Below are 18,560 nucleotides of genomic sequence, written 5' to 3'. Positions count from 1 at the left end.
AGGCGTAGATGTGGTGACCACACTTCTGCGCTCTTGCGCAAGGGGGGGGATTAATGAGTCAACGTACATTATGCATGTGCATTATGCGAGTCCTTTGGCATGTTCTGTTTACGTGACAACCCTTACTAGTTGGCCGTGTCGGGTGGTGGTGGGTTTTGACGACATTTATATACTTACACGATCTAACTGAAAAACCTCTTATGGATGATATTGGTCGCGAAAGCCTATGTGTTAGTAGGATGATTGTAAATGTCTCAATGTATTTGGTATTGTAACGGAATAAACAGGCAAGGATTATATTTATGATCAAGAGGCCAAAAAAACGAAACTATATTTTATTTTGCCAGGTAAGGCACATAAAGCAATATAGCTTTTTCAGAAGCTACCTGGCTATCACAAATAATAGCTAAAAAAATTGGCTTACCATGTGGAAATTTATAGCAGCCAAATACTCTTAATACATGCCCCACATTTATGACGTCAACCAACACAGGGGCCTTCCGAATCAACGTACGATTGCTCGTTCGTATATTTTGTCTCACGAGCAGGGTGTAGCCTCTTCAACAAACACCAACCGGAAACCAGCGATTAGGGGCAAGAGACGTGCCCCAACGCTATGGGAAGCAAAACGAGCGGCGGCAGAAAAATGCATTACCCATAATTACTTTGCAGCTACCCACAATTCCCCTTGGGTAGCAAATTCACGTAATTATCGTCTGCCGAAAAATCAGTACTGGCTCCGCTGTATTAAACAGTCGTGAGTGCTACGCCTATGCACACTACTGGATTAGAATTTTTTTATTTTAATCGTATTTTATTAGGTAAGGCACACTGAGCTATATAGCACTTTCAGAAGCTACCTGGCCACAAATGATAGCTCAACGAAGTGGCTTATCATCACCTGGAAATGTATAGCAGCCAAATACTCTAAAACGCATGTTTCTAAATGTGGAGGGAAAAGCCGAAGGACCCAGTGAAAAATACACGGGAACGTTCCCCTTGTTCTCAAGAAGAAGTGCCATTGCCCGAAATGTCGATTATACGTCTTCTTCAAGGCAGCGTTATTGGTGAATATGTCGAGTTGTTTTTGTTCAACGAGCTTTTGCACCAATGTCAAAGCTGCACCAAATAATTCCTTGCTCAGGTCATCCCCACTCCATTTCAACAACTTGCCTCCCTCTTCTACACTGCCCTCGTCTAATTGTGTTAACCTCTTCCCAACACATAGACACACGCACAGGGTATTTATCATCCGGTCAACACAGGCATCAAAATCTTCGGCCATGTTCTATCCACCACTGGACAAAGTGTCTCCCACCCCCGACGCCATTGCCACCCCACGTGGCCCAACGATGGCACCCTCCGTCTCGCTACTACCCTGCGCACGCAACTTCTCACCACTCCATCTCTGTGGAAATCGTCCCCCTTGGATTTTTTTCCCCCCTTATGCTGCCATTTTGTCACCAGTCTCCCCCCATCGGCTATCGTCCCTTTGTAGCGACGTGCCACTATCCAAGCCCATTTTACGTTCCTCAACTGCCAGCAAAACTTGTTTATAATATAGTATAATGATAGGATGATGATAGCATGGTCGCGTATCTCGTGCATTTGCGTGGGATACACGACCGGGATGGTAGGTGGTTGGGGGCCTGGGAGGGGGGGCATGATGTCATCACGACCCACAAACCTGGCTCGACACTGGCATGCAGATGACGTCATGACAGAGGTGCGCAGTGACGTCACCGTCACACACATGTGCTTACGTGGCCACACGCCAGGAATCCAGCCAGGCAGCCAGGAACCCATCGAGCAAAACCTTTTTCTACTATCATAGCGACATGCCCCATCCAAGTCAGCTTTACGTTCCTCAACAGTGAGCAATGTCTTTAATTTATGATTGTCTCTGTCCCCCCCCCCCACCCAATTCCCTTAAATTGCATTTGTCCCATGAAATTACTCAATTTAAATGTACATAGGGCAATCATTGCCCCCTTCTGCAAAAAATGGCAGGAAGCTTCTTAAAGAAATTCACGAGACTTGGTGAGGCTTTAACGAGTAAAATAAGCGCAATTGATCATAATAATCTTCCCATCTCCGTATAATTGCAAATATGCGCCCTCTATGCACACTTTTCAGCCACCTTCTGCTCATTTTCTTTACCAGCCAAGTATTCACGCATTGCTTTTCATGATCGTTATCTGTTAAATACCCTCAACAGCACTCCATCTTGCTCCGCTCCACCTCATTTTGGAAAGTCCAAGATTGGTTGCATCTCAGATTAAAATATATCTCAGATTACACGACTTGCTTTTGAGAACCAGGCATTTGTATGGAAAAAAACAGCAGCCCACACGTCCTTTCGACGTGACCGGCCGTCCGTTCTACCATCACTATCTCCCTCAAGCAAGCCAAACGTTTTTCTAGTCTAGTACAATATGATAGTACGCTAGCGTATCTCGTACATTTGCGTGTGCGTGAGATCCACAGCCGGGGTGGAAGGTGGTTGGGGGTGGGAGGGGAGGCATGACGTCGCCGGCTCGACACTGGCATGCGGATCAAGTCATCACACAGAGGTGCGCGGTGACGTCACCACCGCGCACAGGCCTTTGCGTGATCGCACGCCAGGAATCCAGCCAGGCAGTCCACGAATCCATCCAGCAAAACTTTTTTTCGAATATCATATGATACAATCCTTGAAAGCTCTCTTCAAAAAGCCTCCTACATGAATCAAGGATCATGGAGTTTTACAGACACAGCCCTCTCTCTACTCGAATCTAAAAATGGGCTTCATCGCGAACATTAATCGCGAAATATACATTTATATTTGCGAGACCATAGTTTGTGAAAGATCTGTCATGAAAGACGGAGGTAATGAGTTTAGTCGGTGTTTTTAAATGCGTCGCTATCCCTGCGACATAATGTTTGTGCGCAAGGGCAAGTCAAGGCTGATTGGGTGGCAGTGGATGGATTTTAAAAACCCGGCAGTTGACCATGTCAGGACCGTCTCAGGTGTTGCAGTGTTCGGCTATTTGGGCTGCTGTTAGCATGCACGACACGAGACACTCAACTATTGTCAACCCAGTGAGGAGAGACTTGGCCGCATTAGGCAGGAGACAAAACCCCACACAATACACAGACCTCCTTTGTACGCGCGAGCTTGCACTCGAGACTGTGTGAACAATGTAAAGGTGCGGTAATTTACCTAAACAAATGTCTAAACTACGTAAATATTCACAATAAAAACACTGTAGTCACGACTAGAAACACAACTCGGTGATCCGAATCCATGAAACCTTTGTTATCATTGGCAACTTATTTTGCTCTCGAGAATGGTCTTGCACTGAAAGCGTATCTTTCCCAAGGGACTTGAAACTATGTTTGCTGAGCACAGTTGCCCTGTTGTGCTTAAATGCTGCGAGCTTTGAAAGACGCTGACGGATCGCTGTCCCACCGTGCACATTAGCCAAAATACGCAGTTCCGTGAAGTACAATGCACAGACCCGAGTGCCTAAAACAGAGTGAACACGAATAATATCACAAGTCTTCCAACTGCAGACTGAATCTCGTATTAAATACGCCATTAAACCTACAACGAACACATTTAAAATGGTCATAGCTTCAAAGCAGGAAGGAGGCATTTCAACTCTTCCATACCTATATTGATAAAAATGTAAATACATTAAAAAAATCACATGGCAAGCATGAAAAAAACATTCTGTACATTCTCCCCATCCCATCTCCTTCCGGGGGGGGGGGGGGGGGGGCGAGGGGGGGGGGGTCTCTCACTGGCAGTGGTGCAGCTGATGCGGCTGACGCTGGCGCCCAGGCAGGTGCAGTCCCACACGAGACCCCCCTTGGGGCGCTCCCACGTCTCGCCGGCACGGTAGCGTCCCCCCGTGTACTGGTCGAAGCACGATTCGGCTAACCAGGGCACAAGCGAGCAACAAACGCGTCGTGTCAAAAACCGTGCGTGCGTGTGCGGAGCGGTAGTGTAGTGGTGAGCGTGCTGCGCTATGAGCCCGGCGACTCGAGTTCAATTCCTGCTCACGGACAATTATCTGAACCGGTCGTGCGCCTCCCATAGGATGACTAAGCCTCAAATGAGTACCTAGTGTGGTGTTTAAACATCGCCACAAGGGAGACAAACGCGGGCAGGTGTGGTGCTGGCCACCCACCCCTTCGTGTGCTGTGCTGGCCTTCATTAGGTGCTCGCTAATAGCACTTGCCCCAACAGTTTGTCAAGGCTATACGGCCAATCTTTGTCTTGGTTTGGGGAGTGGTGGCGCAGCGGTTAGCACGCGGAGCTACGAACCTGGCGTCCCGAGTTCGATTCCCACTGACGACCAATAACAGGTAACAGTGGTGAATATCTCAACCAGTAATGGGCCTCCCATGGGTCAATTCAGCCTTAGTTTTATCTGTATACATTTTTTAAGCGATTTGTTTTCCTTTCTAACACTTTGCACTCCTATGGTATTGTGTATTGTTTATTGTTGCAACGTTCTGACCCCGCCCCTACTGGGCATTTGTGAAAGAGCTTCATAGCTCAACGGATTCCCCTAGTATAAATAAATATTCTGATTACGATTATAAATGAGTACCTTGTGTGATGTGTAAACATCGCAACTCGAGAGACAAAAGGCAGCCGGGCGTGGTGCTGGCCACCCACCCTTTCATATGCAGTGCCAGCCTTCATAGGTTTTCACTAACAGCACTTGTCCCAACAGTCTGTTCAGGCTGTATGGGGGACCTTTGTCTTTGTATATTTGGAAATGGTCTCAGTTTTTATTTAAAACCTCATAAGGCTTGGGTCCTCACATGGTTTACGCATTCCAGGAAAAATAAAATAAGGCGAATGGTACAGTTTATGGTTATGACATTAATAAGACATCCCAAAATAAATGTGTTGGAATATAAATAATTCACCACCATCTTAATTTAGACATTATTCAAAAGAAAATTCCCTTCGGAGTAATCGTAAGACGTTCTTCTTTAAATAGCCTTCACCTCTGCAAGTGATATTTATGGCAGCACACTTCTGAGGAAGGATTATTAAACTTCAAGGCTGTTATGCGAAAGCTGCAATGGCACACTTTAGCTCAAGAACACGCTTGGTAGCACTCAGTATTGTGTGCATAAGGTCCACAGTGGGATTGGTTTATGCACAAGGGCAGGTGCTTTGGCAGGGATGTATTTTTCACTCGTTTCACTCATTGTGCTCGACTAAGCGCCTACTAAATCCATAATTGGAGTAATGCAGAAAAAAAATAAAAGAATAAAAATGGGTAACGCGTACAATGCAAGTTTACTCGCAGAGTACACAAAGTTCAATGCCGCTTTTGACAAGATTTAAACCTGGATAGCTCGATAAATTATTGCGGTTTATCCCGGCAACTCGGCATCTGTGCACGAGGGGGAGGGGAGAATGTTTACTCCGTGCATATTAACCAGGCTCAAGTGAGACAATCGTATAATTAAAGTTGCCGTGACATTGTATTCTTCACAGTAACGTGGTTAAGGCCATTGAACAGGCTACATATGACAACCTGGTTTTTCCATGTTGGCTGGAAACAAAAGTTATCCGATGCCGTGTGTCGAAGTTGTACCACGCGTCATTAGGCCAACAGAGCTTATTCGAGAATGACATTTAAATTTCTGTGAGGTCATGTGCCCGATTCAGGACGTGGTGTAAAAAAAACCGTCGGACATCGTGCCGAACAACACGTGGTACAATCTGCACAACCGGTGGGAACTAAATTTAGAAGACAAAATATCTCAGCTGCCAACTCAATTGTGACAAACAGCCGCAACGAATAGGACTTGGGCGACTGGGTGCATTGCGAATAATTACGTTCAGGTTTGCCTTCACAGGTCCATCCACGATCACCGCCAAAGCAGGTACAGGTGAGCATGCGGCCCAGGTAGACCCGCTCCCAACGCTCGGCCACAGAGTACATCTTCCCATTCACGTTACATCCACCTGCATACGCACACACACACGCACAACAATGACTACAGTATAATATACAGAACACATAGCATGCGGGCTGCCGTGGCTATCTACATCTGTAATCCAGTGCTGTGGAGGCAAGCGAGGGTTGGTGGATTACACACATGTTTGTGAACCTCCTGTCTCATGGGCGTTGAGGAACCGTATCCTGGCTTGCCAGGGGAATGTGGTACAGCAAAAATCAGGCTTAATTAATGTAATCCGTTCCTTATTTATGGGATAGAGGTATCCCCTCACACGTGTAGCTAATCTCCAGGTGCTCCAGTTTCCGCCACCATGTATATAAAATACTCATTAAGTGGCTGAAAACATATATAAGGATCACAGAGCTTAGGCGATTGTTGGCACTGGCTCACTGCCTATCTTCCAGATTATCTGTGGTTTCTCAACATTGTGAGATGTTATTTGCATGAATGACACTATATAACATTTTAAAACGTATTATTTAAATGTTACACTACGGAACACACCATCTATGACAACAGGCAGGTCCAGTAAACCAAGGGCAATTGCACATGACTGAAGTAACATTGTTAGAGCACAACTAATATACAGTTATCGATATTTGTCGACCTGAAATTTGGTAACTAAACCAACAGCTGTTGTTGCGCAATAGTTAAGGTGCAATCCAATAGGTGATCTTAATCAAGATCTAAAAGACAGCGCATTGCAGTGCATCGTAATTGCACGTGACAAAACCCCCTGGGAATGCACCCGATGCCATCACACATGGGTGAAACGAATTGTCACCAAAATTGCCAACACTGCTTTTAAATGTTCACCCACAGTTGGCATTCCTCCGACAAGATTTAGCCCTCCACCGATTGCGTTTGACTCCACCTCCACTGCCCTGAACCTCTGGCCCCCTGGGCAGTCTTCACCCAGGGATATGCTCGCCACCTGCAGTGATGGCCAGAATGCGGAGGCGATAGCTGTGTCTCCGAATTAATTATTCAGCTTAAAATTGTTCACATCTATTGACCGAATCCGTAAAATTCCACATCAGCTTTAACAGCACAGGCCGGATACGTACGGTGCGAAAGTAGCTCAACATGTATGCTACAATTCCTCATACAAGCTAGCGACATTATCAGGGACCTTTTAGAAGAGAACATTCACCTCTATTGCAAACTTGCTCGTGGCCAGCGCAATTTACAACTCTGCGGGCCCACCACATGAGTTACAGGCGTTGGCTGCGTGCTTTTTCAGCCTCCCCTCCACCCCCTCTCGCGCTCTCTAGCCAGGGAGCAAACATTCTTACCACAAAATGCATTACTTTGATGTTCGCTAGAAAAAGCAGATTTCCATCCTCGCAAAATTTCCACGAATCCGACGCGGAAAGAAGAATCTCGAGGCCGTGGGCACTGTGAACTCTCCCTCGCATGTCGCGTGTTGGAAAATGGCCCGAGCAGAGAGTTTTCCACTTGTGGCAGTAGCTCCAAAACTCTTTGCTTGTTGTGCACAGCCCCAATCACAACTATCAACTGTCTGCGTACGCCTACCGTTAGAGTATTTTATGGCTGTTGAACTTCATTCGCACCGTACGTAGCCAACCATGATAAATCAGAGGTCAAACCGTCAACGAACATTAGGACTGGCAAGAAATTCCATATAATGAGGAGCGAAACTCACGTTAGATATAATTCTCTGGAAACCCTGACCGTGATACTGGAAAATGGACGAGGAGCGGGAGAGCTGAGCAAGGTAAGGGAGGGAGGAGGCCACCAAACTAAACCAAACACAAAAAGCACTTCTAAGGAAATTAGTTTTCAATCTAGATGATTTAAAAGTTCATAGCTTCCTAATATCGGACGAAAGAGCGTTCCAGACGGTCACAGAAACGCATCTGAAAAGTGCACAATGTGATGACTGTCTTTGTTTGATGGCGAGCCAAAAGCTGCTACTGCTGCGAGGATGACCGGAGTTTGTGTGATGGTTTTTATGCTCCTTGACGAAATCAGCAAGGTACTAACCCTTCATTTACGGCAAGCACTTTGGTGTAATGCATGCGACCTTAGAAATCAATTTACACAATTTTTTTACACAAATTTCATGGAGACAGCACTTAAGAGCAATTGACTAAATAGTGTTATTCAATAGGTTTGTTTAACCAAAAAAGCCTCACCGACTCTCAAGACTCTTTCAGGAGGCTCCTGCCAAGTTTTTTGCAGTAAGGGCTCGGCGATTGCTTTGTACATTCCAATCGATGAATTTGTAGTAATAATTTTTCTTGTAACTTGGACCATGACAACAGCCCGCAACAACGGCCCACCCTTGCGAATGACCTCGCGGGATCTTTAACGTCCACCGCGAAACCGAAGGCGCGCGGTGTCATTGCACTTTGGGTACTCCCGCAGTAAAAAAAAAACCACACCACTGGATTCGAACCATGAACCCCTGCGACAAGCGGGCGAACGCGCCACCGCTCGGCCACGTACATGCTTTAGAAAACACTTAAAACGCTCACTCATATAAAATGCACCAATCAACTGCAATCATTATGGACCGCCATGCAGCCTCGATACTTCCCCCCCCCCCCCGTCACGCGTGAGGACACAAGACCAAGGGCCTTCCAGCCCGCGCGAGCCATACAAGGCAAGGAAACAAGGAAATGCCATTCTAATTCAATTTAAGTGATTTCAGTGGGGGGGAAGGTGGAGGGGGGAGTCGGCAAACCCGTTAGCTAGAGCACGAACAACTCGGCAACAGGAGAAATGATGAAAATACCAAATACCGAATTTGTCAATAACGGTTATACTTTAATAAAGCCGACGTAAAATAAACCTAACAATGCATTTACGTCGTAGTTAGAAGAACGTCGCATTTCCACTCTGGCGGAAGGGGAAGCAATCTCAGAGCGAGGCGTTAAGTGCGAAAAAGGAAAAATCGGTATTCATTTTTCATAAGCCAGACAGGAGATCAACCCAGGCTGGAATATCATACAACAATCTCATAACTGCAAGAAGTTACCAGCTAACCTATACTCTCGTTACAGTATTACAAAAAATAACACTACCAATGTAAACAAAAAATACAATACCATTGTATAATTGAGAACAATGGAGTGGCGACACACTGGTTAACACACTGGACTAAAACCCCGTTTAACCGTGTCCGGTTCCCGCATACAGCCCAGCAACCAAGGCTGGTGATATCTGAAACAATTCTGGACATCATCTCTTCGGCAACCTCTATGAACCTCTACTAAATTAAAAACTAATTTCTTTATAACCTTGCTTTTGTGTTTAGTTTGTTGTCCTCTCACAGCAGCTCCGATTAACTTGGTTGGCCGTGTACGGTGGCGAAAGAAGTCCAACATACATGCATAAAAAGACCACCGTTGCAAAAGTACGATCAAAGAAAGCTCGACTAGTATCAGACGGTTTCAGTTCATAAGTGGATCGAGAAAGGGCGGAACCATTGTAATACTCTACAGTGAATTATAGTGCCTCTAGTGGCTGCAGGGGTACTGCAAACCCATGATATACAACTTGATAATGAAAACCACGTAGATTCCTTTACACAATTCAATGCATGAATCAGGCGTAGGATGCCACTCAAGTTTGTCGTGTTCAAGGTCGTGCCTCCTGGTTTTATTCATATGCCTGTTACGCTGAAATACAGCCTGTTTAAAGACAATCAACATTTACTGGTTGCTCAGAGTTGAGCAATGCATTAGAGTAAATACATAGAGCCATTGAGGCAGATGCAGAGAAGAATCGGATAAGATCCTAAGCAATCTGTGAATACGAACCAAATAGAATGAGTCTCAGCTGTTGACTTTTACGCAAAAAAGTAACAAATGGAGGGGAGGGAGGAAGAACACTTGAACTTTGCTTTCCTTTTGGGGCACCTTAATCAGGAGCAGAAGAATTAAAATCTAGCTATGCATAGTTCCACCCCTACCTAAAAAGAGCAATCAAGCATACATGCGAAAATGTTGCAGATGTTATGAGCGAGTCATCGAGGTCACACGGGTTTAACGCCATTTCTAAAGTCTCGTAAAAAAAAAAGCAGCTAGCCGTCCTGAAACAAGGGGCAGGAATTGATTGAAAACATCTTTTTTTGTTTTATAAAACTAAAACTTGTACTTGGGGGATATTTTCTGATTCCTGTCTAGTTATAGTGAGCCAGCTTTGTGGCAAGGAGGTGTAACGCTTCAGTGAAAATTAACATTTACAGTGAAATATGCAGAGTTTCGTACAAACAATAGATATCACGTGCACACATTCGAGCACGTCAATAAGATTTTATTCAACAAAAATAAGGGCAAAAAAGTGAACAAGGACTTGTATTTTTACCTATTTATAATTCAGCCGGGTGAGTGCCAGTAGTGGTTCGAGTAGACATCTGTGAAAGAGCTTAATAGCTCATCGGAATCTTCCAGTAGAAACAAAATCTTACGATTCTGAGTGTGCAGCTCGCGATTGAAAGGTGGCCGGTTCAAATCCTAGCCAAGGGTAGTCTCGGCCCTTCGCGTCTCTCCTGGGTCAATAAAACGAGCAGCAGCTTATATGGGAAGCCACTGGCTCGAACAGTAAATATTCTGGATTGAGCAGGAAACCACATTGACTCCTCGTGACCACAGACCAGTGGCTGTGACCTGTCGGGATGGCAGGCTATGTGAACCTCTTTTCCCATGTGACCGTCAACACGGCCCACAGCATCCCGCGAACACCGTGGGGAGGCGTAACTTTCATCGGTGCCCCAGGAGCAATCTCATTTCTCAACGAAGCGAGATTATCCTTCACACACCACCGATGCTCGTTAAGGAGACCTTTGATGCCAGAATTTCACGTGCACGGAATTAGGCCATAGGTGGTGGAATACAATCGTGGAATTCTTTCATGGAGGCCACAAACAGCATGGGAGCTGGGGGGGGGGGGAGGTTGTCCAGTGCCATTACTGGTGCTGTTGCACTCCAAACCGTGTCACTACGTGGGTTTTCACACGTTCGCGCTACAGGCCGCGCGACTCCTCCGCGGAGGTTTCACGCTGGCGGCTGCCTTGACGCCGCAGACGACCATGCTCCCAAGTCTCGTCGGTACGTCCACCAACACTATTGCTGCATACCAGTGCTGTCGTTACCTCCTCTAACTTAGAGAGAGGGCAGTGCGGAGGCTACAAAAACAGGAGGCTGGAGACACCTGCCCAAGGTTAAGGGCCAGGCTCTCGCCACTTATCAAAGCCACTAATCAGGCAGCCTTAAAAGAGCACTTACTACCTAACCATTTCTCGGGACTATTATTATAACAATGACTAATGATTAGCATTGTGAAATATCTTGCCTCTCCGAGGACGGCGTACCTCTTATGAACCCTCCCCAGCCCAAAGGCACACTTCCCACCCTGCCTGAGCAAAATAGGCTTGAGACAAAATGGAAGAAATAGAGCCTTGACATCCACCACCAAAGCTGGAAGGTTCACATTAAGTTGTCTCGGTCAGCTCTGGCAAGGCCCAAATCTATTTTACTCTGATAACAAATGTTGCTGGATAGACATCGTGGACCGTTTTGATGTAGAATGACACAGATAAATATTTTTTTATACGTTACGACACCTCTGCCATTTATAGCGCCTAAAATATCCCCGACGGATTACAAATGTAGAGCTGCAAAAACGGTCCAATTTCGAGGCATTTATTTAACTTGCAACCTGAACAAGTAAACCTAACTTCACTTCATTATATTGATGTACAAAATAGTAATGATACCATGCAGTACTATTTGTTTTTACATCCACATGTAATAATTATAAAAAATGTATTAATAGCCTACATCAAGTTGTTTTTTGCAAATTGAGTTATGTTAAGAATAGGTGTTACCATTTCTAGCAATAAAGCAGGTGTTAGGATGTTCAAACACTAAATAGATACCTTTTGCAAGGAATCCAGTCTGCATTAACCACTGGTGAGGCTAGGCCATAAATAACCCTGTCTGTAGTGTAAGCCAATCATTTTCAAAGACAATGCATATATTATCAGAGTATGTTTGTTTGCATGTTTTCCACAAGTACGTGTGGTTAATGCAGACTTGATTCCTTGCAAAAAGGTGTCTATTTGGCGTTTGAACATCTTAACACTTCCTATTCTTATTTTTCCTACTTTGATACGAGTTTTTTTTATTCGTGAGAGAAAGTTTCCATCTACTAAAAATCATAACCATCGCGCAAAACCTAACGATCGAAACAGAATGTGCCCAAGATAAGCCTTGGGTGATTTTCAAGGCTTTCACAAGAGGGGTCCCCATATCATCGTGTTTGGACCAATATAATGTGTGTGTGGCATGTTGCAGTAAACTGGTGTATCCGGGGTGATACCCACACACAAACAAGGGGGGTTTACCACTCAACACAGCTGTCTTCCCCTGCCCAGGGGGTCAGAAACTAAAATAAAAAGAGCCATTTTTTAATCTATGTCAATACGAGACGGCGGTCCTTGAAAACCAACTTCACGAAGCCAGTCCTTAAAGAGCCACTGCATGCGGCTCTGGAGCCGGCGGTCGCCGACCCCTACCCTTACCCCATCGGCTCCACACCTACAACATCTGACAAGCCTTGGCGGTCACCCATCCAAGTACTAACCAGGCTTAATTTGGCGTAACTAGCAACTCCCAGTCAACCAACTGCTTTTTGAGTTTCGTTCTAGATTTGAAGCTTTCGTGACTGCAAGGATTCATACTCTTTGGTTTTTTCGGTAAAGTCACGTAGGTCAAAAAATAAAATAAATGAAAACAACGAAATTAAAACACGACGTTTCGGGCGCAACACAAGCGTCCTCCTTCAGGTGGGGGCAACGTAGCGAAATCACAAATGCTTAGACACACTGAAGCGTTTGTGCTTTCGCTACGTGTGAGACACACTCAAGCGTTTGTGCTTTCGCTACGTTGTCCCCACCTTGAAGAAGGACGCTTGTGTTGCGCCCGAAACGTCGTGACTTAATTTAGTTATTTTCATTTATTTTATACCTACGTGACTTTACCGAAAAAAAAACAAAGAGTATGAATTTTTGAGTCTAGTTTGTTGCCCTTCCCCTGCACCTCTGATTAGCATGGTTAGCTACGTACGGTGCGAAATAAGTTCAATGTACATACATGCATTAAATTCGCTGGTCTAAAAATAAAGTAACGTTTCAGCTTTGCGACAGTGCGCAACAAGCCCACAATTCTTCTGTCCCCATTGTTGTTTTTCCACAAGAGCGTCAGGCTGCAGCACCCATCCTTGCATAAGACAGTTCCGTGACAACCGGCCGCATCATCGTAACTTACTATGTCTACCTTGCACGCCGTATAACAGTACTTGCAAAGGTACTTGAAAGTGCATTTTTATCTACTCGATAAACCATTCTTACCAAGTATCGCACACTACAGAACTAAACGCGAATCACATACAAACCCGTTACATTCACGAATAATCCAAAATTGACAAATATGTACATAGAGCTTACAAGTCTAAAAACAAATCTAAGCACATCTGGTTGATATAAAAATAAAAAGCCCACAATCATTCATAAAGAACATACATGTGTATATATATAATAAAACAGGTGACGTTTTGGGTAATAGCCCTTCTTCAATAACACGGCCTTCATGTTGTGCTATGACCAGGGGTCAGCAACCTGTCGCTCCTGAGCCGCATGCAGCTCTTTAAGGACTGCTTATTTATTATGGACCACTACCGTCTCGTATTCACACATACCTGTCAACCCATACTGTTTACCCGAATTCTTGTACATGTAAATTAGTTCAGGTCCATACATCGGAAAGCCGTTTCAATACGAGCAAAACAAATGTTTGTCTATTTTTTGTCTTTCTCCCTTGTGATGGGACTTTGAAGGATGAACACGCTGAGATTTATAAGAGCACGGGGTGACCAAAAAGGTCTGAATTGGTCTGTAATAAGGTAGGCACTGATAATGGGTTGACAGGCATGTAATCAACATGCATTGCAGCTCTTGAAAGAGGTTTTTTTTTTGTTTACCGAATTCGAAAACAGATGTCTCTTGTTATTATGGTTGCAGACCCTCTGGCTAATGTGTTCAGCTTTGTTTATTGTGCTTGTGCACGTACCACTGCCAACTAAGCAGCATCGACATCGTGCATCTCTGTTATGCAACTCGGCGAGGGACAGATAGCGTGTGCAAAATGTTCAAATCGTCTGTTTAAATCGCCTTATTGCCACCGTGTCGGGCAACGACATCACCTACAGGGACGACTCCCACTATGCCACGGTGGCGAGATGTCAGCTACCTCGCCTGGTATGCACGGAGGTCGTCAGTTTGATCCCAACCCTGACGCCTGCTGTATATTTGGAGTGTGCATTTAGAATCAACATGTGTTTAGAGTATGTGGTTGCTATAAAGTTCCACATTATGAGCCACTTCGTTGAGCAATCATTTTCTGGCCAGGTCACTTCTGAAAAAGAGATTTTTTAGCTCAGTGGACCTCATCTGGTAAAATAAAAAAAAATAGCTTAAATAGTTTATGCCTGTAGGAGTTCAGGTTACACGCTTATTTCGTTTAACAAGGTGAGATAAATCAAGTGACCAGGATGGTATCATTTGAATGATGGAACGTCTGTACGGTGAACTTCTTTCGCACCGTACGAAGCCAACCGAGCCAATCGGATGGTGGCTATGATGTGATGATGATGGAGGAGTTATGACGACGTTAATTACGAGGGTGGCGTTGATGCCACGTTCATGATGTTGTTGCGTCCATAAAGTCGTTTAGAAGTCCCTGCCATGGCCACAGAAGCAGTTAATTAACGTGATCCAGATGTTGGTGGGAAAAGTTATACTATTACCCAAGTCAGGGGTCGGCAACCAAAAACAACAAGAGCCATTTTTTATTCGGTAAAAAAATCCCCTAAATATATCAAGTATCGCAATGCAATGCGAACACGAAACGGTGGTAGTCCTTTATAAATAACGCTACGAAGCACAGCAGTCTTTAAAGAACCACTGCATACGGCTCCAGGAGGGCCGAATGATACAATAGGCATACAAAAAATATACCCATGTGTTTTTTTGTTAGTTTGATGAAAAGGAACAAAGATATATTCTTGAACAAATATATTTCTACAGCAAGGATAAGCACGGTGGATATACAAAGAGGCAGAGAGTCATGACATTGTCAATCTCTTTTTTTCACAAGGCGAGAGACCTTAACACCGGAGACGAACTTTCCGATGTTGTTTTTTCATTGCAAAATTAGCAAATTAAATCCCACCCCACACACGACCTCATTCTCGAGAGAGAGTAGTGCAAGGGAAGACAAAGCCGCGTTGTTACTCTATGGTTGATCGGAGACGGTGCTTCTCTCTCTCTCATCTATGAAGAACCCGTCTCCCGCCACGGGAACGTGGAATTTCCAACAACGGAGCAAGGAACGTCTGTGACCCGGGGGGGGGGGGGGGGACGCGATCGAGTGATGATTTGCGGGGCCCTGTAACTCATTACACGACCTATAAAACAACAAAACAACACCTATTGTACTTAACTCGCGGATAACAAGACCACAACGCATTATCGCCTACACCAACTTAGGAACCCGACTGAAGTGCGATTATTTAAAATACACAAATAAACAGAGTGGTAACAACGCTTTAAAGCCAAAACGTGGCAAACGAAACAATTACCGGCAACCCAAATAAGAGGAAACGGGTGTGGGGGTTGGGGCGCTGTCGTTTGCGTTGAGAAGCTCACGGAAAAACTTTGTTTGGAGTTGCCAAAAAGTTTCCTTTGCGCGATAGTCGCCCTTACAAAGTAGTCGCCCCCTCGACAACGTACCGAGGGGTAAAACCTTATTATAAAGTATACAAAAGACAAAGATTCCCCCCCACGTGTAGACTGAACAGACTTGTGTTGCTGTTAGTGACTAGCACCTATGAAGGCCGGCACGGCACACCAAGGGGAAGGGGGGAGGCAGCACCACGCCCGGCCGCCTTTGTCTTCCTAGTGACGTTGATGACACACCGCACCGGGTTCTCATTTTAGAAATCAGAATATTCATTGCTGGAGGAATCCGATGAGCTATAATGCTCCGCTTCACAAATGTCCAGTAAGGGGCAGGTCAGAAAGTTACAATAGCGGTCCAAAGTGCATGAAAAGTAAACAAATAACTTGAAACATATACACAGAAAACGAAGGCCGAGTCGACCTAGGGGGGGGGACCATTACTGGTTCAGATATTCATCACTGTTATCTGTTGGTTGGTCGTGAGCTGGGGATGGAACTCGATTTCGTAGCGCAGCGCGCTAACCGCTGCACCACCGCTCACCCACACGGATCCTTCAATACAACATCACGCCACAACATACAACTTAACTATGCGCGTATGCTGCACGGTAAACCGATATACAAGGGATACTTTGCGCTGCAAACGCGAGGCATCGCTGGTAAATATATATTTTACAAGTCTCGTATTTGTATGCCTTCCGTCATTCGAAAGTCGATTTTGACAAAATAAAATTGATGGCTGGGAAAACAAAACAAAAAAGAAGTAGCGCCTAAAGAAGTAGATCTTAGCGGCACCACTTTTGCCGAGCTGGGAGCCACAGCGCCGGCTCGGGCTACGGTGCAGGGGGCATGGCAGGGCAGCAACAGGGCATGGCAAGGCATGGCAGGGCATGATAAGGCAGCAGCAGGGTATTGTGGCAGGCAGGGCAGCAACAGGGCAGGGCAGGCTCTCTCACCTTGCGCCAGGGAGGGTCCGCTATGCACGGGGGTGGAGGAACCCCCCGGTTGCTGCTCCTGCGGCTGATGTGGCGGAGGAGGAGGGGGCTCTGCCCGGACCCCTCGGGCCACCACCGCGAGGAGCGCCAGCAGCACGCCTCGCGCCGCCATGCTCGGTGGGTGGACTCGAGTCGCCCAAAACGTCGGGAGTTTTAAAAAGATCCTCGCGTCCGTCCTCGTGGCGAGTCGAAAGCCACCGCGGGGGTCGTCCTTGTTGAGGGTCTCCCCCCCCCCCCAACTTGTGAGAGTCGCGCGCCGCCTCTCGGCTCTGAAAGGCGGGGGAGGGAGGAGGAAGGGGGGGGGGATCACAGACGCTGCAGCGTTACCGTGGAATGTGTCGATGTACGTTGAACTTCTATTGCACCCGCACGTAGCCCAACAGCGCTGATGGGAAGTTACGAAGGAAGCGCCGTCGGTGCCACCGCCGCCGCCGGCGTCCTCGACAGCGAATCCATCACAAACATCTCTCGCTCACTCGCACCAAACTTCCTTCTCTCTCTACCGCTCTCTCTCTCTCTCATCACCAAGACACCACCACCGGCGCCATATGGTGCGCGCCGCACAGACGGACCCCTCTCTTGTCCACAGAGCGCACAAGAATGCGCCGTAAATTACATGGGGGAGGGATGGCGAGAAGTGTGGTGGTGGTGGTGGTGGGGTTGCCGTCTTTCTTCGCACTTACGTTTTGCCACGACCGCTGTGTAATAAGTCTTGGGGGGGGGGGGGCAAGTCAATGGTTGTCTTTTGTTGCGCCCCGCACTCAAGAGGAGAGACGCGAGGGAGCGGCGGACGAACGCTGGGAGTGGGGGGGGGGCTGCTGCTGCTGCTGCCGGTGACTGCGTGGAGCGCTCGGGTGCCGGGCTGCGATCCTCGGTGGTTATATAGGGCCCTCCTCCTCCTCCACAACCTCCTTACTCCTCCTCCACCACGGCCACCACCAACCACCTCCTCCTCCACAACCACCAGCAAACTCCTCCTGCTCGTCCGCTCTCTGCTCCACCACCAATCCTACCAACTCCCCCCCCCCTACTCACCCACCCACATTCACTACTCACCGCCGCCCCACCACCAACTATCCCAATTTACCCTTTCGCTTCCAGAACCCCCTTCCCCCACACAGCGTCGAAACCACTCCCGACTCGGAGCTAAGCGAAAAAAAAATCGCCCCCCCCTCCACTCCCCTGGCCCCGTTCCCTCCTTCCTTTCCCTACCCCCTCGTACAGACGCGACGTCTAGCGAGCGGTGAGCAATATGGGGGGGGGGGGAAAGAGCAACTTGTGTAGAAAGAAATCATGCGGAGGTGGTTTCCGGATGAAATCACGTCTCTGTTGCAAGCCCAATACAAAAGCGGCACAGCTCGCTGTTGGGAGCTCTGTACAAGCTGCTGGGTGATGTGGGTGGGGGGGGGTGATGTGGGTGGGGGGGGGGTGATGTGGGGGGGGGTGATGTGGGTGGGGGGGGGGGGTGATGTGGGTGGGGGGGGGGGGGGTGATGTGGGTGGGGGGGGGGGTGATGTGGGTGGGGGGGGTGATGTGGGTGGGGGGGTGATGTGGGTGAGGGGGGGGACGAGACGCGCGCCTCTTACACACTCCATCGAAGCCGGTCTCAGACGCAGTCGAGACACTAAACTAAATTTATTTTATTTTATACCTACGTGACTTTACCGAATAGAAGCAAAGAGTATGGATCCCTGCAGTCACGAAAACTTCAGATCGAGATTTCAGTCGAGACTGTTTAGACGCAACGAATGCCAAAGGGACACACACAGACGCGCGGCGCGCTTTGAGACGCGCTTCTGCGGCCGTCTGGAACGCTCTTG

General features: G+C 46.9%; 1 protein-coding gene across 6 annotated transcripts in view; it reads right to left on the bottom strand.

Annotated features, from left to right (window-relative positions):
* LOC116943884 (tenascin-X-like) overlaps window positions 1-17,636 on the bottom strand; it is a 156,527-nt gene extending 138,891 nt beyond the window's left edge. For 2 of the 6 annotated variants that reach the window (XM_032957195.2, XM_032957191.2), the window contains exons 1-4: window positions 17,424-17,635; window positions 16,702-17,009; window positions 5,852-5,980; window positions 3,787-3,921 (exon numbers count right to left, since the gene is read on the bottom strand). In XM_032957195.2, the coding sequence (XP_032813086.2) occupies window positions 3,787-3,921; window positions 5,852-5,980; window positions 16,702-16,852 (415 nt within the window). In that variant the 5' untranslated portion in view covers window positions 16,853-17,009; window positions 17,424-17,635. Of the gene's footprint in view, window positions 1-3,786; window positions 3,922-5,851; window positions 5,981-16,701; window positions 17,010-17,423 lie in introns of all 6 variants that reach the window. The other 4 variants (XM_032957192.2, XM_032957194.2, XM_032957190.2 and 1 more) reach the window with 3 other exon arrangements.
* Window positions 17,637-18,560: the final 924 nt, after the last annotated feature.

This window comes from Petromyzon marinus, chromosome 19 (assembly GCF_048934315.1).
Source record: "Petromyzon marinus isolate PM22_M1 ecotype Great Lakes invasive population chromosome 19, UKy_Petmar_22M1.pri1.0, whole genome shotgun sequence".
Lineage (NCBI taxonomy): Eukaryota > Metazoa > Chordata > Hyperoartia > Petromyzontiformes > Petromyzontidae > Petromyzon > Petromyzon marinus.
This window is presented reverse-complemented; position numbering and strand designations above follow the sequence as displayed.